Source organism: Protopterus annectens, chromosome 7.part1 (assembly GCF_019279795.1).
Source record: "Protopterus annectens isolate FY-2018-M chromosome 7.part1, PAN1.0, whole genome shotgun sequence".
Lineage (NCBI taxonomy): Eukaryota > Metazoa > Chordata > Ceratodontiformes > Protopteridae > Protopterus > Protopterus annectens.
This window is the reverse complement of record NC_056740.1, coordinates 332,638,628-332,662,814: the sequence shown is the minus strand read 5'-3', so window position 1 is coordinate 332,662,814 and position 24,187 is coordinate 332,638,628. Positions and strand designations below refer to the sequence as shown.

At 43.8% G+C, this 24,187-nt stretch overlaps 1 protein-coding gene across 2 annotated transcripts in view; it reads left to right on the top strand.

The window, feature by feature from the left end:
- WDR6 (WD repeat domain 6) overlaps positions 1-24,187 on the top strand; it is a 370,840-nt gene that overhangs the window by 205,068 nt on the left and 141,585 nt on the right. For both annotated transcript variants that reach the window (XM_044078749.1, XM_044078750.1), the window contains one exon: positions 2,751-2,843. In XM_044078749.1, coding sequence (XP_043934684.1) covers positions 2,751-2,843 — 93 coding nt within the window. The remainder of the gene's footprint in view (positions 1-2,750; positions 2,844-24,187) is intronic.

Below are 24,187 nucleotides of genomic sequence, written 5' to 3'. Positions count from 1 at the left end.
CCTACCATCCCACTGCCTCAACAGAGGGTTCTGGAAGAAGAAGACACAGCAGTGGGGCCAGCTGCTTTTTTACATTTTGTGGTGGTATAAGTGGAGTCCAATGATGGTTCTGTCATGTTATTCAAAGAGTTGCTTCTCTCTGGGATACTGATCTTCAGGTTCCCTGCGTGAGTGTTTTCCTAAAGTTGATTCTTCAAATTGCCTGGGTTCTGCTGCTACTTTCTAGTGGTTTGAATATCCGGGGATAGACACCTGATTCTGTACATATTGTTCTTGCAGGGAGCAGACAGCTAATTCCCAAACACACCAACACTGCACATCTAGGAAACAGACACCTATCTTCTGGAGGTCTTTGACATGCACCAGAGTTTTCTCTTTAGATCATCAGGCAGCACAGTCTTCAGCATCACTGAAACTATCATCTCTAGAATTCCTGCTGCTAGAAAAAGAAATATCTGCTTCTGACATCCAACATCATCAGCTTCAGTAGGTGATGAGGAAACTTTAAAAAGGACTAAACAGAATCCCCCTTGTTTTAAACACTGATTTTCATGGGAGGATATTTTAGCTTCTGAGTGTTTCCAGGTAATTTCTTGTTTGGAGATGCAGTACAGTTAGTGAAAAATCCTTGTAAGGGTGTCAAGAAGAATTATCTTTTTATTAAAACACACACACAAACACACAAAGCTACTACAGCAGCAAGAACTTAAACCATTTACCATTTGTCCAACCATTCCATGGACATGCATGCAAAGTATTCAGAGAGCCTGGCTCCCAACTACCTACTGTTCAAAAAACCTCTTGGAGTTTATATACAATCCAGTGATCTCTGTTCACTGACCTTTTTTCACCTAAAGAATCTGGGAATGCATTGGCTCTGAATACTCTCCAAATTATAAAGAAAGCAGGATTTTGAATAGGTTGGTAAGAGAAGTCTAGATGTGCTACCGGGAGCATTAGGGCAATCAGTTGTCATACCTGTGCAGTAGCAGGAAGAAATCATAAAACAGATTGACTGTTTTCTCTTTTTGGAAATTTTCTCTTGTAAAAAAATTTCAAACAGATGCAGTCAGAAGTCAAGAGTTGGGTTGCACATTCTTAAGATACGGGGCCAAAGCAATAGATGCCAATGTTAGAGGTGTTGCATCTAATTCTGTCTTGCAGATACAATCATGGTAGATGACACAAGCATTTCCTTATGTCAAAAGTCAGCTTCTGGATACCACACTAGACAAGGGCATTTTTTGGTTCCTTCTCAGAAAATATTCAAAGATTAGAAAGAGAAAAAGAAAAGCTGTATACAACATTTAAAAGTTGCATTCTCCAGTTCTCATATATTCTAGGAACGTCCTTACCAAATCCAGCCTATTTTTCTGCAAATAACCTAAGCAACAATTGTGTAAACAAAAAGCAATTACTAAATGAAACAGTTGACCTGCAAAAGAAATCCAGTGGCAACAACATTTAACTTTATTCCAACAAGGCAGATACTGTAACAGTAACCTGTGGTGCTCTATCATCTGTTTTATCCTGTTGCCTGTTCAGACATATGAGAAAGCTTTATCCATTTTTCAACGTAGTTCCATTCATTAACTTCAGACAGCTTCTTAAGATAGATGATCTCAGCAAATTACACAGCACACTTCCCATTTCTGTCTCTTGTAATAAAACTGTCCAAGTTTCTTGCAGTTTAAACTATTCTAGCTCTACTGCTAGGTCTTCCACAGGACAGGCTGTGGAGGGGATGCTTCAGGAATCCTGACTACTTGCCATACTGCCGATGGAAGACCAGTTCTCCTAGTGTGTCCCTACATGGAAAGCTGGCACAAGGACTGCATGGATCTTGAACATGTTTAAAAGAAGGCCTTGTTAGAGATGCTTGGTGTCCTCCCTTCAGGGACCTGTCTTTAAGAGACCTTTTGTTGTCCAGTAAGTTTCTTGGACAGCCTCATTCTTTGTTTCTGAAGGGAAGCAGTAGAGCTTCTTAATGAATTCATCAGCTGCAGCCATCGCACCAAGTCTGGTATGGTGTAGCTGTGTATGACACATACCTTACTGACACATCAGCATTTAGGATATGATGAGATTGTTGTGCTATGCAGTGAAAATTTCACACAAATTTTGCCTACTGTGGCAAAGACGTTACAGGAGAAGTGACTACGTCTTTCCTATACCTTGATTACCAGTTTCTCATGGTCCCTCCGTGAGAATCCCTGGCATGGATCCTTGTCTTGGGCAGTGCATTGGTTGCGATGCAGAAATCAGCTTTGGCATTGAAGATTGCATTCAGTAGAGTGCAGCTTTTAAGACATATTGATGGTTCTGCTGCTTATCTGACGAAATTATATTTTTTATTCTTTGCATTATCCCTTGATGTGTGATGCTGTCAGTATATTGCTTGTTGGCCAAGTTTTAATAGCTTATGCTGCTGTCAGTGCAATATCTGCAGCTGTCTTGATATTTATATAATGCTCTGAATGTGAAATTAATAGCTGTGCTTATATGTTCCTGGATACATTTTATGTGGATCCCCCTTTCTCAGCAGAATTCACAATCACTCCAGTAAAACTACCAGATTTATAAGATTTAAGTAAAGTATGTAAGCTTACACATTAGTCACAGTGAACTGGTATTAATTGCAGGAATATTAATCATGATATTTTGTTGAATTCTATGTTTATTTTTTTCTGATTCTGAGTTAAACACTTTTATAACAACCTTATTAATTTGCTGTTTAATGGCTTTTTAAGGTACATGTCTGTAGCAGTACTGAATGATGAAACCAAGCCTGAAGGAAGTCATGAGTGCCTCCTAGTTGCAGCATGCAGTGATGGTTTTATCAGGTAAAGTGCTATGAGTATCCACTGGGGCAGAAAGTGTAAATGCACAATTGAATGTTTGCTGCATCTTCACTTTAATTTCAGTGTGGTTGCAAATATGAACCAATGTCAAGTTAAACATGATTTTATTTCCTTGATCTGTCTGATCTGTACAACAGTGTGAAAGAGGGTTACCACCTTTTGACATGTAAAAATGTGGGACAGAATGGCTGAAGTTGATGTCACAGGACATGGCCAAGTCTGGGTGTGTGAGCAGTGGACATTGCACAGCATAGCCATGGAGAAAACAGCAGGAAGCGTGTAGATACCATGTGGGGATAATCATAAAGGAACATGTTTGCTAGCTGACTAGTAGTGTCATATCTCTCAGCCGTCCATATTTTGGCATAATGTGCAGATTTCTGTCTCACATTTGTGATCTATTCCTCATAAAAGTTTTGGTTTTCTACCAGATCATTAGGGATTGAGGTCACTAAATAGGAACATTTGAGTTTCAGACTTCATATCCTTCAGAAAATGCTGCTAACACAACCTGTTAATCTAGCAACTTTTTAGGTTTAGAAGCCCAATAATTAAAAATTGTCCCTGATTTTGGACTTTTGTTCCCTCCCCCATATTATTTTTGGCTTTGTCCAGATTTCTGGAGCCAAGCTGTTTTGAGAGGTACAAGTAGGAACAGAGTGTTTAGCTTCAGCAGTCATTCTGATGTCTTTTGCAGTGCAGTATCATAATTAATGGACACTGTATTAATCACCTCAGTGAGAACAGAATAACTGTCCCCAAGATTTAATAAAATCCGTGTAGGCATAATGTAGAACCTAGATGGAATGGTACCGTGTCCGTGTACACAGTTCCCCCTTGGCAGCACGCCATGTATATTGATCTTGGCGTGTTGCCAAAGGAGAGCCAAGGAACACAATTACTTGATCAGTGTAGGGGTTTACTGTTAACTGTGCCCGCAGATGGGTAAAGACACTCTCTGCACAGTCTAATTGTAGTATATCAATGTAAAGCATGTTTGTGCAGAGCACAGCAGTACTACGTGACACAGAGACACCTGCCACACATCTAAAAATTGAAACCGGATGCATATAATTATTAATTTTTTATTTATTTAACGGGAAAGTCCAACTTCGAATGAAGCCAGTTTTCAGCGGAGGCCCGGGTAGGAATGCTCCAAATGCATGTCTTTGTAATTTAAATGTCAGGTTTAAGCATAGCTGAACAGGTTTGCGTGGCGCAGTGCTCAGCAGTGCTTATACGTAGCTCAGAGGTATATGTAAAGATATAGCAGAATTTCACATATCCACGTAGCTAACTGGGTAGAGTTGTGGCCTCATGAGCAGTAGGTGCAGGGTTTGAATACATGGAAGGGAAAAATCAGCATTTATTTCTGAAATACAAATTATGGCAATTATTTTTAAATTCTGACCTGCTGTTCTCCGCAAAGCTCTGCTAAGACCTGCTAAGTACCGCATAAACACAATAACGGGTGAAAATATTTATGCACTGCTTGGCTGGTTTGCGCACTGCTAAGCGATGCTAAGCATGAGGGTTCTGCGAATTTTCACGATGCTCGGCTGAGCTGTGTTGATTTGCACAGTGCTAAGTGATGAGGCACTTTTTTAAAATGTTGCCCAATGGCATTTAAGGGAGGGGAAAATAGGCTATATTAAGTTCACTAGGTGGGAAGACAGCATAATCTGTTGGAGTTCTGACTGTGCATGGCGATTGTTGGAGAGGGTGCGCACTTCTGGTCACAACATTGGGGCATTCAGGAGTCCAGGGTCATGGTTGGACTCCTGGTAAAAAATACATGATGACCGGCTGCTGCAGGGAAGGTTCCAGGGCTCAGGATTCAAGGCAGAGGCCTGGGACCGGCTTGTATGTGAACTCACCAGTGTAACAGGTATCCCCCGCACAGGTGACCAGGCTCATCACCCCCATGACAACCTGAAACTTTGAAAGGGGTATCTCTTGGACACTTGGGTCCGAGAAGCTTGGGCAGGGAATGCCCCACAAGTCTGTAAGTAATTTTACCTCTGTTTGACCCATATCTAAACCGAATGTCTGCTAAACTGGTATGCATAATGGTGTGCCTCTCTCCCAACAGCTGCAGAGGAGAGAGCTCACAACATCAAGGCGCATGCTGGGTGCTTGGCCAGGTTGCACCATGAGTGTGGTGAGTACAGATGTATTATGCTATAGTTAAATAAGCAAGAAAGAGTAAAGCATTAACTGCATTGTATTGCAATGAATGTGAACTTAGAGCTGTACTGCAGTAAGTGAATACTGCCAGCTGTAGTGTAATAAGCAGGGAAGAGTAAAGCATTAACTGTAAGAAAGTATTTACAATAAAGTTTGTAGTGCAATAACTGTGGAATTAGACCTTTATTGCAACATCTGCATAATCACAACTGTTGTGCAATAAAAACTCAAAACTATACCAGGAATTGCATGAAGGTATTTGCAGTTAAAGTCTGTTATGCAGTAAGTGTAGAATTAGAACTGAAAAAGCCAAATGCAGTGCTGCTATCAGTTGAGGCAGGAGACTCACGTAAACATAAAAGAGAGCAATCCAAATCCAAGTGTGTGACAGATATGGTGTTCAGTGTTTATAATACCTTGGATGACTTAGTTATGTCTCTGGACATAACTCAACAACTCTATGAGTACTTTAAGGTGAATAACCCCATCATCCCGGTTATACAGGGACTCCCCAAAGTCCATAAAAACAGCGTAGATCCACCACTCAGACCCATTGTTGCAGGGCAAGGTTGGGTCACTGAACCCTTATCTATTTACTTGGAAAGTGTACTAAGACCTTTAGTCAATGACAACAGGAATATTTTGAAAGATAGCAAACAGTTTCTCTTAGATTTATATTCTCAAACTCGACCTTTAGGTGAACAGCAACATTACTTTTTTGTGACACTAGACGTAGTCAGTTTATTCACTGTAATTCCTAATGACACAGGAATAAGAATGTTAACAGAATATTTGAAGATACATTCCGACTTTTCGGATAAAAAAGTTGATCTTATAACTCTGTTACTTGAGACTGTCTTGACTAACAACGCTTTTGCTTTTCAAGAATCCATATTCTTACAGAAGGATGGCGTAGCTATGGGCACATCTTGTGCTAATAGTTACGCCAACCTAGTGATGGCTAGGTGGGAAGATGTTCACTTATATGACCATCCACTTTTCAATGAATTTGTTGGTATGTATTGCCGCTTTGTAGATGACCTCTTCCTTATTTGGTTGGGTGATGAACCCTCTTTAAAGAATTTCGTTTCTTATTTGGATAACACCACGGATTTTTTAGAATTCACCATGTATTTTTCAGATGAAACTATACCATTTTGGATGTGGAAGTATTCAGGATGTCCAATGGCCTTATTAATACAACCATTCATAGGAAAGCCTGCCAAAGAAACAACATACTACACAGAAACAGTATGCATCCTGTACATGTATTCCAAAATGTCCTTAAAGGACAATTCATGAGAGTATCAAGGTTGAACCCACAACAAGAGTTCTATGAGAAAGGAATAGAGGACATGAAGGATAGATTTCTAGAAAGGGGCTATAAAGAAAATGAAATATTAGAAATGGTCAGAACTGTGGAGCATCTAAGAACGAGTACTGCTAAACCTTACTTTATGGCACATGAAGGTAGTATGAAGAGTCCAAGCCTTTAAAACTGAAATTAGAACCAACCTCACTTTCAGTAAAATGAACTTGGAGGTGAAAAAAACCCTGGATAGACACTGGGGAATACTGAAATCCGATAGGGATGTCAATGAGGTAGTAGGACCAACACCACGTATAACCTACAAGAATCATCAGAATTTAAGAAGCATTTTATGTAGACCTAAACATCCGGGGAAAAGTAGACCAATAAATGATAGAAACACAGTACCCTGTGGTCATTGTAATCAATGCATCTACATTAATAAAGATACCACTTTTGAGCATCCTGTTACGTTACGCACTTATAACTTCAGAACTAACACGAACTGTGAAAGTAAGAATGTGGTATACATGGCCACCTGTATAACCTGCAAAAGCTATTACATTGGCAAAACCAACAGATCACTTAAGGAAAGAGTTAGGGAACATATTTACCACATTAGGATAGGTACTGAGACCAATGCCCTAGCTAGACACAATACAACAGCAGGCACCAATCATAATTTTAAATTTTGTGTTATTGAACAAGTCAGCGTGGGTTTTAGAGGTGGTGATCTAATCAATAAAACCTTAGAACAGGAGACACGTTGGATTATAAGACTAAGGTCTGATAGGTCACCAGGGCTTAATGATAAAGTGCAACTCAAACCATTTTTAAGAAGTAGAAGACTACGAAGATGACTTAACCTACTATTACCTAAATAGAGTAGTAAGGTAATTTTAAAACTACGTATTGATGTCACTCTTATAGTAAATCAGTGTAAGAATCAGTCCTTGCAGACTGAATATAATTATTTTCATAGTATTAATGTTCTGAGTTTCATAGCCACAAGTAGATGTGTTCTTAGTATCAAATCCCAGGAACTGATGGACCTTTGGATATGTTCGGCTTTCTTGTTTCAGCCTTACTTCTGAGCCCATACCTCACATACTAGAATGCTTTTCATCCCCTCCTTTCACCACCACAATATATTAGTGGTTATTGGGCATAGTTTATACAAGCATGTGTGTAGATATATACATATGTATATACAAGCATGCATATACGTCTATATATTTGTTCACTGTAGCTGGAATTTATTTTGCAACTATGATGGAGCTAAGTACCCCATACATCAATAGATAGTTTTGTTTTATCATTAGGTACAGGCTTAGTATTGTTGCGGATTGTTTATCTCTTCACATTTTCACTTGACCTTTTCAACTTAGAATGTTGTTATATTTCAGCACCAACTATGTATATGGAAGTAGTTGCTTTTTTACTAGTTAGGGACCCTATCATCTATGGAGCTTTATACTTAGGTATTATTATATGTGTGCTTCGTGCTATTTTCAAGCTTTATTGTGTCAATTTTTATGTGTTACGCCTAGCGCTCCACTATTTATCTGTTTTTATCTTTTTATTTTGTATTAGTTAATGCCATCTCTGCCATGTTTAGCGAACACTTTAATAAGTGTACTCATTAATATGTACACGTTTCATTGTTTTAAATAGTGACACTTTGTGATCAATATATGCTTCTAGGACATAATTGTGCTTACATATACTGTCTACTTTAGGCACAGGACAGCACGAATATAGGCTCACCTTTATTTCTTAGAAATTTAAACATTGTCTCTGTTGTTCAGTACTTAGATGCTTAGAACGTGCTCACCACACGTTGAGTTACCATAGCGCATGAAGTTAGGTTGTACTCAATTGCATTCAGAGTTCCTACAGCACACGGCACTTTACAACTTGTAAACAGTTTGTTTTACGTGGAATCTAAGAGGTTCCTTTTTGTGGAATTTTTTAATCTTGGACAACAGCCTTTCACAGATATGATGAGGTTTGACTCCTTGATGAGGCACATCGCGAAATACATCATATTCGCTATGTTGTTTTGTGGTAAAGGTACGCTTACACTTTTAGTACAGAGTTCTCGCTATATTAGTTTATTAACCTGATATATGCAAACTTGCATTCGACACACCACTATCTTAGTAGAGATGCTAGATATTGAAACGCGATAATACTCGCTGTTTATCTGTGGATTTTAATGTCTTTAACACCATGAGGAGAGAGAATGTTCAGGGTTTTTAATGAATGTAGCAACTGTTTTTTAATGATTGTAGAATGAAGTAGGACCAAGCACAATGCTCCTTTTATTTTTTAGAATGTATCAGAGTATATGCATATTTTTTACTTATTTGCATGGACATTCTGATCATTAATTGTATATTTGGATGGAAGTATTCCTTCTAAATATTGTTGCATTTAATGATGTTAACCTTTTGGAGTATCTGTTCTTTTAAGACAAGATAACATGTGACATATCAATTTGTAATGTCCAATAGGAAACTTAAGGATGGTTTAAAAATGATTCAAACAGTTTTATTCATTGTTTTAAGAGTCTGAAGAAGCCTTTGGCGAAAGCGCTCACTCATTGGAATAAACTTTATTATTTTTTATGAATGCATCTTATTTGAAGTTCCTTTGAATTTCTGCTTTTCGTTTCATTGCCACTGGAGGGTCACACACTTGGATTTGGATTGCTAGAATTAGAACTGATCTGAAGTAGTTTACTTCATTTCCTCTTCAACCTGTGGGTCTTCGGATCTGCTTTGGATCCGACACAACCGCATTTTACAGCTATGGCTCTGAGCTCCAAGCACCTCCCCTTACCCATAATGCCTTCCTGTCTCCCTTCAGATCTTGTTTGCCACCTTAGAGTACACAGCGTGGTCACTGAGCTCCAGCATTTTTGTTTTGGTCAGGTTGGATTTTTGGTCTGTTTCTTAGCTATTTTTTTCTTCCCTTTTTCTCTCTTAAACCTGTCTATCACCTCCCTGGGTTTCTTTGTAGCTAGTGAACAAAAAAAAGTTAAAAAAAAAAAAAAAAAAGTAAAAGTAGTAGTAGGCTTCTTCTATCTTCTCTGTCCTACCTTCCCTTTCTGACTGTGTGTGTGGATAGTGAACCGGCTGATGGGATGGCTAAGGCCCCGAAGCCTGGGTTCAAAAAATGCACAGTGTGTGGCTGTAAGCTTTCACTGGCTGATGGCCACACTCTGTGCATGGTTTGCTTAGGGGTTGTTCACCTCCAGTCCCTCTGTCCTATTTGCGCTGGGTTTAACCCCAGAGCACTTAAGGACAGGCAGGACAAATTGATCCTTAAGGGCTTGTTGCCCTCTTCTACTGGGACTGCAGTCCCTTCTTCCCCTGCGGGAAAAGCAGTGGCTGCTGCTGCTTCTTCCTCACTGCCAAAGACAAAGCCTGTCTCTAGGCCTGCTTCTCCTCTGCTCAGGTCCCCAAGGTTTTCACCTGAACCCGAGCTTCCAACTAGCCGGTTGCGGTCTAGGTCCCCCTCACACCACCGGCACTCCCGTCCTGCTTCTGCGTCCTGTCGCTCCACCTGTAGCCTTTCGGAAGCAGAGATGGGCAAGATGATGCGGAGGTTCATCCACACTCAAATTCAGATGAGGGTCTTGTCAGGGCTGTCTCCCACCGGAGCAGGCTTCTTTCTGCCCATTTTCCATCCTATTACTCTTTGTCCGATCTGACCTTCGGTTTTGAGTCATTGGATCCAAGGACGGTCTAAGTTGAGGGGTCGGCACCGATGGTACCCTGTACCTTGACCCTGGCAGTTGCCTTGATTGTGTCAGATATGACCAGTTTGGATCTGAGCTCTCGGAGCAGGAGCCTTGGGGTTGGGTCAGAGAAGGTGTTCTCTGCTCAGAGTCTGTCTGAGAGGAACATACCTCTTGGTGTCTCAGTTCCAGCAGGCATGGCTCTGACTCCCTTGTCAGGTCAAGGGGGAGCAGCTTCTGCTTTTTCTGTCCAGGAGGCCCATTCCCCCTCTGTATTCGACATGGTGGAGAGGGTTCTCACAGGGTCCAGGCGTCAGACTACTTCGTCCTCAGAATCCGTCCAGACCCCCAGTTTTGAGTTTGGTTCTGGCCAGCTTGCCCTCTCAGGGTCAGCCCGTAGCCATAGTGCCGCAGGCAGTTCCACTCTTGGAAAACCCATTTGTGAGGTCTCCCCAGAATGTCCCCCTGAAGAGGCCCTCCGCAAGCATTGGACTTTCCCCAAGAGTCCCTCACAGTGGACATGGATCTGGATGAAGGGGAAGGTTCTCTGAGGTCCCCCCCCCAGGATGTCTCCTTTGGAGACATTATGGAGATCCTTCACCAAAGGGGGGGGTGGTCTGCCCCAAAACCGGCCTCCAACAAGTACGCGTTTCTGGAGGCATTCGGCTTAGGCCCATCTACCTCTTGTGTGTCCCCTCCAGCCAATCCACTTGTGGAGTTAATAACATCTAGGGCTTGGAAGGTGCCGGCCACCGTAGAGCCAATACCAAAGCATCCAGAGAAGGTTTTAAGTCCACCTGCAGACAAGCTGCATTGGCACAAGGGGTCCCCTGTAGATGCTATGATGGTGGCGGCGGCCACCAAAAAGGAGCTTGCACAGGAGAGCTCCACGGTCCATCCTCCTGACTGGGAGTCGAGGACATTGGATTTTTTTGGGAAGTGAGCTTATGTTTCAGTGACCTTCTCTGTGAGAGCACTGAACTATTTGGTGCATGTTATCCAACTCCAGAGAGATCTAGTCCAAGAAATTATGGCGTCTTCCCCAGGGTCCATGTCGGCAGACGACAGGAAGACTTTTGATGCTTGAATGGCCACCCTTAAAGCTGTAGTGAACACGTCCATGCATTTGCTCTCCCATGCCACAGAGGGAGCCGCACGAGAGGCGGGGACAGATGTTGCCATCAGGCATCATGCCTGGCTCCACTTATGTCAATTCTCAGAGCCCTTCAAGGCGTCTTTTACAAATACCCCTTATGATGGTTCTTCTCTTTTCGGGAAGACTGTACGAGAGAGATCTTGATCCAGAACAAGAAGGATGGGAAGACATTGTCTGCTGTTGCGATCTGCTTCTCTCCACCTTAGAGGTCCTTTTCCAGGAACCAACGAGGCCAGAAGAAGATGTGGTTCCATAAGTTTCAGGTGTTTTCCCGGGATGCTCAGGACTCGCCGTCTTCCAGAGGCAGTGGGGGATTTCACAGACACCACCCTAGAGGCAGAGGGGGTCCTAAGAACTTTGGGTCCCGAGAACCTTTCTCGGACAAACCTGGGCAGCAGCCCTGAGGGGTTGGGAGTCCATTACAACAGATCAGTGGGTATTGCAAATTATATCCAGAGGATATTTCGTCCCATTCAAAGAACCTCCCCCATCCAACAAAGCCATCCTGGATGTTCCACCCATGCAGCGGGAGAAGGCAGCAGTGCAAATAGAATCACTGCTATGAAAGCGAGTCATCCGACCGGTCCCCCCTGACCAGTCCAGATTCAGGGTTTATTCCAGGTTCTTTTTAGTGCCAAAGAAGACGGGGGACCTCCAGACCAATTTTGGATCTGTCCCAATTGAACCTGTCTGTAACCAAGACAAAATTCCGGAAGGTCACGATTCAGTCTATCCTGCCCTATCTGCAGGCCAGAGACTGGATGTGCTCGATCGATCTCCAGGACGTGTACTACCACATCAAGATGGACAGGTGCTCCCGGAGGGTCCTTTATTTCCAGCTTGGAGCCAATCATTACCAATTTCAAGCCCTTCCGTTCGGTCTCACCACAGCCACAGCCACAGCTCCCCAGGTGTTCACCAAAGTAATGGCGATAGTAGCGGCTCACCTGAGGCTTCAGGGCATTCAGGTCTTTCCGTACCTGGACAATTGTCTCTTTACTGCCCCTTCAGAGCATCTACTTTGTCAAGCCAGGGACTCCTTTCTTCAGCTAGCCAACAAGTTGGGCATCACAATCAATGTGGAGAAATCTGCCTTACTCCCACTTCAGGTTTTGAACTTCATCAGGGCCCGGCTGAACACAATACAAATGAAGGGTGTTTTTCACGTCAGACAGGTTGCGCATTCTGAGGTTACATGTCCTACACATTCTTCAGACTCAGTCTCCGTTAGCTGAAACAGTGTTGTGGGCATTAGGTTTTATGACAGCTGCAATTACTCTTCTTCCTATGGCATGTCTCCATATGAGAGTACTACAGTGGACACTGGCTGTTCAGTGGTCTCTGTTAGACCTCCCTTTGTCCTTTCCACTGAGAATCTTGAAGGCATGCAGGGACTCCCTTTGGTGGTGGATACAGTCTCCAGATCTCAAGGGATGCCCATTTCAACCTGCCTTACCCAAGACCACAGTGACCACGGATGCCTCCCTACTGGGGTGGGGGGGCACTGTTTGGGAAGGACAGTCCAAGGCACGTGGTCCTTTTCCGAGACCTATCTGCATGTCAGTGTTCTAGAGATGAGAGCGGTTCTTCTTGCGTTGCAGACTCTTCATACTCATCTCCCTCTAGGAACAATTGCAATTCAGATGGACAATATGTCAGTGGTCTGGTATATCTACAAACGGGGGAACCAGATCTTATCCCCTGTATCGAGAAGCTATGAGAGTGTGGGAATGGGCAATCTCCACCGGCCATTTTCTGTTGGCAATGCACACTCCGGGATGGTCCAACATTCTAGCGGACAGGCTCAGCAGATCTATCCTGATGCCTTACAAATGGTCTCTGAATCCTTCAGTAGCGGAATAGATCTTTCGAGAGTGGGGTCATCCTTGCTGCGATCTCTTTGCATCTCCTTCCAACGTGAAGTGCAGCGGGTTTTTCGCTCAGAACCCCCCGCCGGGGGGAAACGCCCAGAGATGCTCTGATTCATGCTTGGCCTCCCGGTCTTCTTTGCGCATATCCTCCTCTTCCCCTCATGTCAAAGTTTCTGCAGAAAGCTCAAAGGCTGGTGAGCACTGTGATCCTTATTGCCCCATTCTGGCCTGAACAGGTTTGGTTTCCCTTACTCAGGTCTCATCTAGTTATTCCACCATATACTCTGGATCCAGTTCTGGATCTTATCTCGCACCCTTCGGGGATTCCACACCCAGATCTGGACAGTCTGAAGCTCACGGCTTGCCTGCTGTGGTTCCCATGATTATTAGGACTCCCGGTTTGGCATCCCCTTTTAAGTCCATCCTGGTAGCGGCTCACAAATCTTCTACCAGGAAAGTATATCATAGTAAATGGAAATATTTTTCTATATTGGCCACTCAGAGGTCCTTGGAACCTTTTACGGCACCTCTGTTGTCAGTTCTAGATTTTCTGGCTAGCATTTTTCAACAGGGTGCCTGTTCGTCTACTGCCAAGGTTCAGCTGGCAGCCATATCTAATTTTCACGTGGGGATTACTATGTCTTTGTTGGCTTCCTCTAAACTGTGCAAGATCTTTCTTAAAGGTGTTTTTCTTCTTAGGCCACCCGTAAAAGATCCTATCCCTCCGTGGGACCTTACCCTGTTATTGCAGGCGTTAGTTTCTCCCCCTTTTGAGCCTGCGGCTTCGGTAGATTTTAAATTTTTGGCATGGAAAACTGCTTTCCTGGTCGCCATTACCTCCGCCAAATGAATGTCGGAGCTTTAGGCTCTTTCGCTCAAAGTGCCCTACATGATTTTCCATAAAGATAGGGTGTCACTTCGCACTAACCCTTCTTTCCTTCCCAAGGTAGCTTTGGAAGCCAATATTAACCAGACTATAAACTTGACAGTCTTTTTTCCTAACTACCAATGCAAGGGGGAATATAAATTGCATTTGCTCGATGTATATAGACAATTGAGGTTTTACCTTCACAGGACCAAACCTTTCCACAAGTCTGATCAACTTTTTGTGTCTTATGCCAAGCCCTTCTTTGGTAAACCAGTCTCAAAAGTGACAATTGCTCACTGGATTTCACAAAGCATTGGCTGAGCTTACTCAGAGAGGGGTCTGCCTCTACCAGGAAAAGTAAAGGCTCATTCGACCTGATCTATGGCTACTTCAGCGGCCTTTTGGTCTAGAGTATCTTTGGATGACATTTGTTCAGCTGCCACTTGGGCTTCATCTTGCACCTTTATCTCGCAGAGTAGAGCATCCTTTGGCTCTGCGGTGCTCCAGAACATCCTTCCATGAGGGCCGCCCAAGAACTAGGTAGCTGGGGACTCTGTCCCACTGGTTGAAGAGTAAATGAAGCAACCTACTTCAGATAAAGAAGTTCTGTACTCACCATAACATTCCATCTGAGTAGTTCTACTTCATTTGTCTTTAACCATCCCTCCCTTCTTCCCCCTGACCTTATCTTTGGGATATATTTTTCAGATTGTTACTGTTGGGATCCTTCCCTTTGTCTAGGCTAAGGTTGGGTCTGTTGTTTATTTTGGCAGATAAGGTATTATTTGGTTGGGTGTCTGTTCCTATTAGGCAGGAAACTCGATCTGAAGGGAGATAGGGAGGCATTATGGGTAAGTGGAGGTGCTTGGAGCTTGGAGCCATAGCTGGAAAATGCGGCCGTGTTGGATCCGAAAACCCACAGGTTGAAGACAAATTAAGTAGAACTACTCAGATGGAACGTTATGGTGAGTACATAACTTCTTTTTTTTTTGCAAGAAATAAATTATGACACTGTTGTGTAATAAAAACACAAAACAATACCAGTACCTGCATGAAGGTATAGCCAATAAACTTGGTTGTGCAGTAAGTGTAGATTCAGAGCTGCTTTGCAAGAAATTAATTATGACAACTGTTCCACAGTAACACATGAGCCAATATCTATAACACCAAAGTAAATTGTGTACCTCAGGAATGTGGTGATGTTAAGTTGTCCCATCTTGCCTTCATTCTTGCTGTTTGGGTTTGGAGCCGATCCTTGGCTCTGACTCGGCCTACTTCTATAGCTCGAGAGCTATTTACTGGCTCAAGGCTAACCCTTATCCCAGAATGCCCAGCGTCAGCTACCCAGATCTCATTTGTCGCTTCAGCTGCGAGGTTGCTTCGTTACTGGCTCAGGCTTAGTGTAGTTTTTTCTATGATTATAATTGTTGTTTATTATTAAAAAGTTTTTGTCTAGATATAGTAATTTATCCCTCATCGCTTCTTGTGTGTGTTGTATAGCTTTGTTGGCCATTGCTCCATATCTCGCAGGCCTTCTGTTTACTCTGAACTCATTTAAATTAGAGAGTTCTCCCTCCCCCCTCCTTAGGACAACCGTTTAAATTAGAGGCTCTCCTTTCTGTCCCTTAACTGTGTAAAAAAAACAAAACAAAAAAAAAAAACATTTTTTTTTAGTATAGTTGTGTAACATGTCTAAAGAGGCCAGAGTTTCTGGCTTCAAAAAGTGTGACTCATGCTCTCAGAAAATGTCTCTGACAGATGGGCATACTAGCTGTGTTTATTGTTTAGGGGCTGTGCACCTACAGGACTCCTGCTCTATCTGTCATGCATTTAGTCCAAGGGTCCTGCAGAAGTGCAAAAACAAATTAATCCTTCGAGGATTATTGAAACCACAAGATTCCCTGGCTAAAGGTTCTCAGCCAGTGAAATCCTCTAAGTCTGTAAAGCCGTCAGCTCCATCCTCGCAACTGACTCCTGGGCTTGAAGAACCAAGTTTGTCGGTGCCGACTAGCATCGACAAGTCATCTCCTCCCTCGGCTCCAACTGTTACCGCGGAGCCACAAGCGAGCAAGGTCTCCTTCATTGGAGCCGATCCACTCAGTGCCACAGTCACCCTTATTAGGAAGTGAACGCAGTCATCGCTCCTCATCCCACTCCTCTTGATCCTCCAGGCTATCGGATCAGGACGTGGAGAGAGTAGTCAGCAGGTTGCTTAAATCACAGGCCCTTGCGAAATTACTTTCCAGCCCACCTCAACAGGTTATGGCTCCATCCGCTTCCATCTCCATTCCTCCTCCGACTACACTTGGTTCGGAGCCAGAGACCATGGACGCGCTGATAGTAGAACTGACCACGCCAATCACCTCCTCTTCGGTTCCGATGTCAGCTCCGATCACCTCGATTGTTCCATCCATCGAGGATCTGGGTGCCAAAGTTCTCTCGTCGGCTCCAAGGGGGGAAGTGGCATCGGTCCCTTGTCCGACGCCGCTTTCCCTCTCAGAGCTTCGGCGCAGGTGAGCTCGGCTCCCACATCGTCCTCGGAGCTGTCACCCTCGAAACGGAGGTGGACTCCTGTCTCTTCGGTGCCCAAGCTTTCTTTGGCTCGGGATCGTGACACCTTCGAGGTCATGCGGAGTGTGCTGTCCCCTGAAGCAGCCCTAATATCAGCCCCATCGGCTCCTTCTCTTGTGGTCCCTTTGCCAACCTCTGCTCCACCGGTTTAGAAGCGTAGGGAACCTATGCCCCATGACACCCCATTGGGTGACCCCTCTTCTTCTGAGGCCTCCCCTGATCACTCAGAGGAGCCTCCTCAGAAGAGGAAGTGCAAAAGGAAGAACCAAGACTCCCCTGAGTCTGGCACCTCAGATACAGACCTGGATGAATCGGAAGGGTCCCCCAGGTCCCCCTCTGAAGATGTTTCCTTTTCGGACATCCTTGACATGCTTAGTCAGAGAGGTGGCTGGTCTTCCGTAGCCCCTACCGAGGATGAGTCTGTATACCTGGAGGCATTTGGTTCCCAACCCTCCACCTCCTGGATGTCTCCACCTTTCGATCCACTCATGTCTGTAGTGGCTCAAAAGACTTGGTCAGCTCCAGATTCTGTGGAACCTACTCTGAGGAGACCAAATAAGTTCATAACAGCCCCCCAGGACAAACAATTTCTCTCCAAAGGTGTGCCAGTTGATGCCATGGTGGTAGCAGCCACCAAGAAAGAGTTAGCAGAAACTTTGTCTGTTCATCCACCAAAGAGTCTAGGACGATGGACAGATATGGGAAGTGAATGTTTTCCTCAGTGACTTTCTCAGTGAAGTCCCTGAATTATCTCTCTCATTTCACATGACTTCAAAGGGATCTCCTAAAAGAGCTTGGGGATACCCTACAAGATCCTACAGCTGAGGGAGCATCAGCCAAAATAGCTTCCCAGCTTGCGACTCTTAATTCTGTAGTCAACTCCTCCATGAGGCTGGTTTCCTATGCAGCCGATGGAGCGAGCAGAGCCGCAGGTACAGGAGTGGCTCTCAGGAGACATGCTTGGCTGCAGCTGTGTCAATTTGCGGAACCTTTTCAGGCATCCTTCACAAATACTCCCTGCTTTTTGGTCCTCAGGTGAAAGACACGCTTACCAGGTGTGAGCTGGAAGGCAAGACTCTCTCTGCCGTGGGAGTCCATTTTTCCACTCCTAACAGACCTGTCATCAACCCCCTCTAAAGTCAAAGAAGTCCATCCCAGATGTCCCACCCAATCTAAGGGATCAAACAGTTGTTCAAGTTTCAAAACTGCTAGAAAAAAGAGCCATTCAGGAAGTCCCCGCAGACCAACTAGGATTCGGAACTTACTCAAGATGCTTTTTAGTACCAAAAAAGACAGGGGACTGGAGACCAATACTGGATCTCAGCAGATTGAACAAGTCTGTACAAAAAGAAAAGTTCCAGATGGTAACACTGCAGTCCATTCTCCCCTTTCTGGGTCAGGACAACTGGATGTGCTCCATAGATCTTCAGGATGCGTACTACCATATCAAAATAGACAGATGCTCCAGGAGATTTATTCACTTCCGGGTAGGGGCCAGTCATTATCAGTTCAGAGCTCTACCCTTTGGTCTCACCACAGCCCCCAGGGTGTTCACCAAATGCATGGCAGTAGTCACAGCTCACCTAAGACGTCAAGGATTCCAGGTGTTTCCCTGTCTAGACTACTGGCTCCTAATTGCTACCACCAGGCATCAACTCTTAGAGGCACGGGATTATACAATATCAACCTGCACCCAACTAGGCATTACAGTAAATTTAGAAAAATCTGCCTTGTTGCCCTGTCAATCTGTTACATATATAGGAGCTGAATTAAACACAAAACAGATGTTTGCAAGGTTACCTCAGGAAAGAGTTTTCTCTATTTGCCAACAAGTGTCATTTCTAATGCAGAGCAGAAAGGTCCAAGTCAGACATGTCCTGCAAGGTCTAGGCTCCATGGCAGCTGCCATTCTTCTTGTACCATTAGTGCATTCCCACATGAGAGTCCTTCAGTGGCTTTTCTTCATGCAGTGGCCCTTCCAGGAACTACCCATGTCTCACATGATCCTGATTACAGAAACATGCAAAAGACACCTCTCTTGGTGGATGGTCTCCCCACTGGTGACTCAGGCAGACCTTTCATTCAACCCCCTCCAGTGGCCACAGTGACCATGGATGCTTCCCCTGATAGGATGGGGGGGGGCATTATCTAGGCAGGACAGTCCAAGGCATGTGGCAACCTCATGAGTACCATCTGCATATCAGTGTCCTAGAGATGAGAGTGGTGCTCCTAACGTTGCAAGCTCTTCAAGACTCTCTTCCTTCCGGGATTATTGTGATCCAAACAGACAACATGTCAGTTGTGTGGTACATCAACAAGCAGGGCGGGACCAGGTCCTACCCCTTGTGTCGAGAAGCCCTCAGGCTATGGCAATGGGCGATTTCCTCCCAATGTTTTCTGACAGCAATGCACATCCCTGGGAAATCCAACGTAATAGCGGACAGGCTCAGCAGGGCTATCCTCATGCCTCATGAGTGGTCTCTGAATCAGGAAGTTGCAGACCTTATCTTCCACAAATGGAGCCAACCTTGCTGCGATCTATTTGCCACCCCCCTCAACAACAAATGCAGCAGCTACTTCTCCCTGCTTCCTCCTCCAGGTCAAACTCCCAGGGATGCTGTAGTCCACGATTGGCCTCAGGGACTCCTTTATGCATTTCCCACTTTTCCCCTAATTCCAAGACTCATACAGAAAGCAAAATCGTTGGGTTGCAAAATGATCGTCATTGCCCCTTATTGGCCTTGACCGATGTGGTTTCCGTTCCTGTACCTTCACCTTCTAGACCAGCCTTGAATTCTGGACCCAGTGCCAGATCTGTTGATTCATCAGTCAGGCGGGTTACACCAATCCCTTCAGACTCTCAAGCTCACAGCTTGGTTTCTCCACTTCCTACCTTAGCCAGGCTTCCAAGTATCTCCCCAGCAGTTTGCGATATTATTGTGTCCTCCCATAAGTCAACTACAAGAAATACTTATGCTAGCAAATGGAAAGGATTTTCTTACTGGGTAAAATCTAGAAACTTAGACCCCTTTTCACCCCAGTCCATCAAATTCTTGAATTTCTAGCAGAGCTTTTCCAGTCGGGTGCAGCTGCTGCTACCATCAGGGTACAACTGGCAGCCATATCTAATTTTCATATTGGAATTCTTAATTCTAGCATAATGTCTCATAAGCTCTGCAAAGCCTTCATGAGATGAACATCTCTTCTCAGACCCCCAGTGAGGGATCCACCTCCTCCTTGGGATCTCAATTTAGTTTTGACTTCTTTGATTCTGCCTCCATTTGAACCAGCAGCTTCATGTCCCTTAAAATTTCTTTTTTGGAAAACACTTTTTCTGGTTGCTATTACCTCAGCTAGAAGTGTTTCAGAACTCCAAGCACTCTGTGTTCGTCCTCCATATATGGTGTTTCACAAAGATAGAGTTTCTCTGAGAACCAACCCATCCTTCATACCAAAAGTCTGTTCATAAAACAATTTAAATCAATCCATCGATCTCCCCATCTTCTTTCCCAATTATAGCAACAAGGCAGAATACGGTCTTCACCAACTGGATGTGCACAGACAATTACGTTTTTACCTCCATAGGACCAAAGAGCTAAGAAAGTCAACCCAATTATTTCTCTCCTATGCTCACAATAAGCAAGGCCTTCCAGTTTCTAAGGTGACCTTATCCAAATGGTTATCTGACACCATTGCCTTTATTTATCAGTTAAGGCATAAACATCTACCAGCAAAACCGAAAGTTCATTTTACTAGAGCATTAGCCACGTCTGTAGCCTTTCAGTCCAAATTGCCCATAGACTCAATTTGTGCAGCTGCCACTTGGGCAAACCCTCATACCTTTATCTCTCATTACAAAGTGGATGTGGCTCCCGGAGCAGGGCTTCCTTTGGTTCCACTGTTCTGAAGAGTCTGTTCCAATGAGCCACCTGGGGTCTTTAGGTGCTAGGGATGCTGTCCCAAACAGCAAGAGCAAAGGCGAGATGGGACAACTGAACATAAAGAAGTAGGTGCTAGGGATGCTGTCCCAAACAGCAAGAGCAAAGGCGAGATGGGACAACTGAACATAAAGAAGTTATGTACCTACCATAATGTTCCATGTTAGTTGTCCTTCATCTCGCCTTCCTTCTTGCGTCCCTCCCTCCTTCTCCTTTCCTGGAGGATTGAGAGGAGTTCACTATGGGTTCACTGGCTGATTTCCTTTTTCCTTGGTTCACATGCCAGGTAATGTTATGACAGTTTACTCTGATCTGTTATTTTGGTAAATCAGTTTTAGGTTACTGGTTACTTTATATGTCTAGTGTGCGCTATCACAAATGAGATCTGGATAGCTGACGCTGGGCATTCTGGGATAAGGGTTAGCCTCGAGCCAGTAAATAGCTCTTGAGCTATAGAAGTAGGCCGAGTCGGAGCCGAGGATCGGCTCCGAACCCAAACAGCAAGAAAAGGAAGGCGAGATGAAGGACAACTAACATGGAACGTTATGGTAGGTACATAACTTATTTTTTTAACCATTGCAGTTGAGCTATATGTATTCAAGCTGTGAGGTAAGGTGCTGTAGTTAAGTATAACACTGTAATAGCTGTAGAATGCAAATATAATGGCTGCCAGATGTATTGTTTAACACTTATAGTACCGGTCAAGGCTGATTCTAGGCCAGTATTGTTCACATAATGCTCTGTCATCTACAAACAGCAGGTAAGCAAGGTATATGGGTGAGGTAGCCCACTCCATGATCTGATATTGTTTGTTGACTCCACAGATATTTAAACCCACTAACAATATATTGTGTACACCTGCAGTCTCTATAGTAATGTATAGGTCACCTACTATTTCTGTCATGCTTATACTCCATGTATGTGTGTTCTACTGTCACTCCAGGCTAGTATAAAACTGTAGTAGTACTGAGAGGTCATATTTTGTTTCCAGGCAAGCTCTAGGCAAATAGCAATCAGTCAGTAATCAGCAGTGACTCAGTAGCTCAGTTTGTTAAATGCACTGTATAAAGTACATTTTGGCACACACAGACCAGGGTTCAAATCCAGTGCTAGGTTTCACTACATAATGCTCACAAATTCTTTTCCACAGGAACTACAGGTAAATGGGTGAGGTAGCCCATATTATCAGTAAATAATTGTGTGTTTAGATGTCACAGACTGTTTGAATCATTAGCAAGAATGTGAAAATACAGCATAAAATAAAGGAAATAAACATTATAATAATAAAATAAAGTGAAATAAGTAACGTGTATTCTTGGTATGGCTGTATACTTGCGGTGTCTGTAAAAAAAAGTTGCTGCAGCCAATTCATACATGCCATGCAGATATCCTCTGCAGTCACTGCTATTGGAATCTATCCCCATGCCTGCTAAGCAAGGCATGATTTTTTATTTATTTTATTTAAAATTTATTTACTGGGAAAGTCTGACTAGGAACAAAGCCAATTTTTAGTAGAGGCCTGGGGAGAAACACTCCAGATGCATGTCTTTGTAATAGTGATAGTTGTTTAGTTTCTGTACTGTACACATACATGGCTCTCAGGTGTCCCGCTGTCACATAATGTAATTAGTAGTGTGTAATCCCTCTGTCACAGGTTTATCATCGACACAATTACCTAAACAACAGAGTATCACTACATCAGTCCATAGTACACCTTGGTAGTTATATAGGTCCACAAGATGTAAGTGTTCTGTGTAGTTGTGTACCCACAGCTGTTACTGCATGGCACATACTGTTCCATGCAGATAGCTTGAGAGGTATGTATGTGCTACAGTAGCTACAGGGGACTTGTACACATAAATAAAGGACAGACCTGTCGAGTAGATAGTAGTACTGTTGTCAAGTATATAGCCAATAATAGTACTAATGGACTGTTTTTCTCTCTCTCCCCACCCCTTATCTTCATTTATTTATTATTGTTATTCATATTTATTATTGTTATTCATTGGCTGTGGTTTACTATTAACATATGTTGTTACATTAAACTGTATTTTGGGGCATGTGTTTATTATTGTTATGTATCATAATGTTTGCATATTAACATATCTTGTTGAATTACCTATTTTGTTGGCCCTATGCCGTAACTGTTACTGGCATGCTGTTATTATACTGACTGTTTTGTTATTTATTGTTGTGTTTCACATAATATGCATTGTTATGTACTTGAGTTATTTCCACTGTTCTGGCAAGCTGTTATTACTAACAGTATGTTTTGTTCATAACTAACCTATACTTATTGCTATACCTCCATCACCATAACACATTGGGGTAGGCAGGTTCCCGATTATCTGCCTACCCTACCTCAACTGGCCATGGCACCAGGTCCTGGCACATCTGGGACTCAGGCCAGTGGTGTCCTCTCCACTGTACCTGCACCACCTGCGGTGTCTGGTGGAACTGCCTCAGGGGATGGGGCCCAGCCTCCACTGGGAGCGGTGGCAGAGGGGCGTTAGTCACCCAACAGCAACTACCAGCCATGGTGCACAGGATCATTCATCGGAGCTATGATTGTCACCTGCACCAGATTGAGGGCACACTGGCCAACCTGGTGGGGCAAGCTGGCCCGGGTGCCCAGCCTCCAGCACAGCCACCTTCGGGGCAGTGAAGGAGCAGTGTGGACTGCCCATGGGTGGGGATGTCAGTCACGCTGCTGCCATTGGGAGGCACATGTGTCTCCGATTGCACAATGACCTCCACATCCAAGGTGTTTCCCTCCTCATGTCACACACCACCCCTCTCTGCTGTCTTGTCTGTCTCGTTTGTCTGCTATTGCATCCTCTCCTACCCAACTGACCTTTCCACACATACCCATGTCCCTAAGAAAAAAGGCACCTGTCCCACAAAAAATATCGCCCCCATACATAGCTCTCTATTTCACACACATGTCCACCGGACACATTTATGTTGTTCTCACCCCTCTGTCTGGAGTTTGAGAGTCCAAATTAATCTACAAAATCTGTCAAAATGCACAGCTGTTGCTGTACAAGAAATGGATAGCTATGGTTCTTTCCTACACCCTTTCCTTTACATCCCTACCTGTTTTTCACTATGTTTTCCCCCTGCTTGCCCCATTTCACCACTGTCCTATCACCCCCTTTTCTTTATATATTTTCAGTGCAGGTTTGCGCAGATTTGTGCGGAGCGGTGTGGCTCGCCACGCCGATTCACTTGGCTCAGCTTAAATTACCTTTAATGAGCTTTAATGCATATGTGTGTCTATGTCATTGTTACTCATATGTAGAAAATAAACACCTCTGCCAAGTCTCAAAACCAGGCTTCTCTCAACTATAGCACAGTGCATTAACCCACCATGCTACACAGGTTTTAGGTTACACAGGTATTTCCAGCAATACATACTGACTGCTGCCTACTGTCATTAAGCATGTAAATGAAATATAAAAGGAATAGGAAAAATAAGAGAGTACCTTGGACTCTGGTGCAGTAATACACCAGAGGACAGCCAAAGACATACCAGTGAATGTATGTGAGGCCTGTGACAGCAGTAAATGTGCCCTTTTATCACCAACTTGTGGAACGACACCTGCTAAGGCAGCAATGGCAAAGTACATGTACAGTTGGGACTCTGGTGCATAAATACAGCCATTTAAAGCCACGCACATA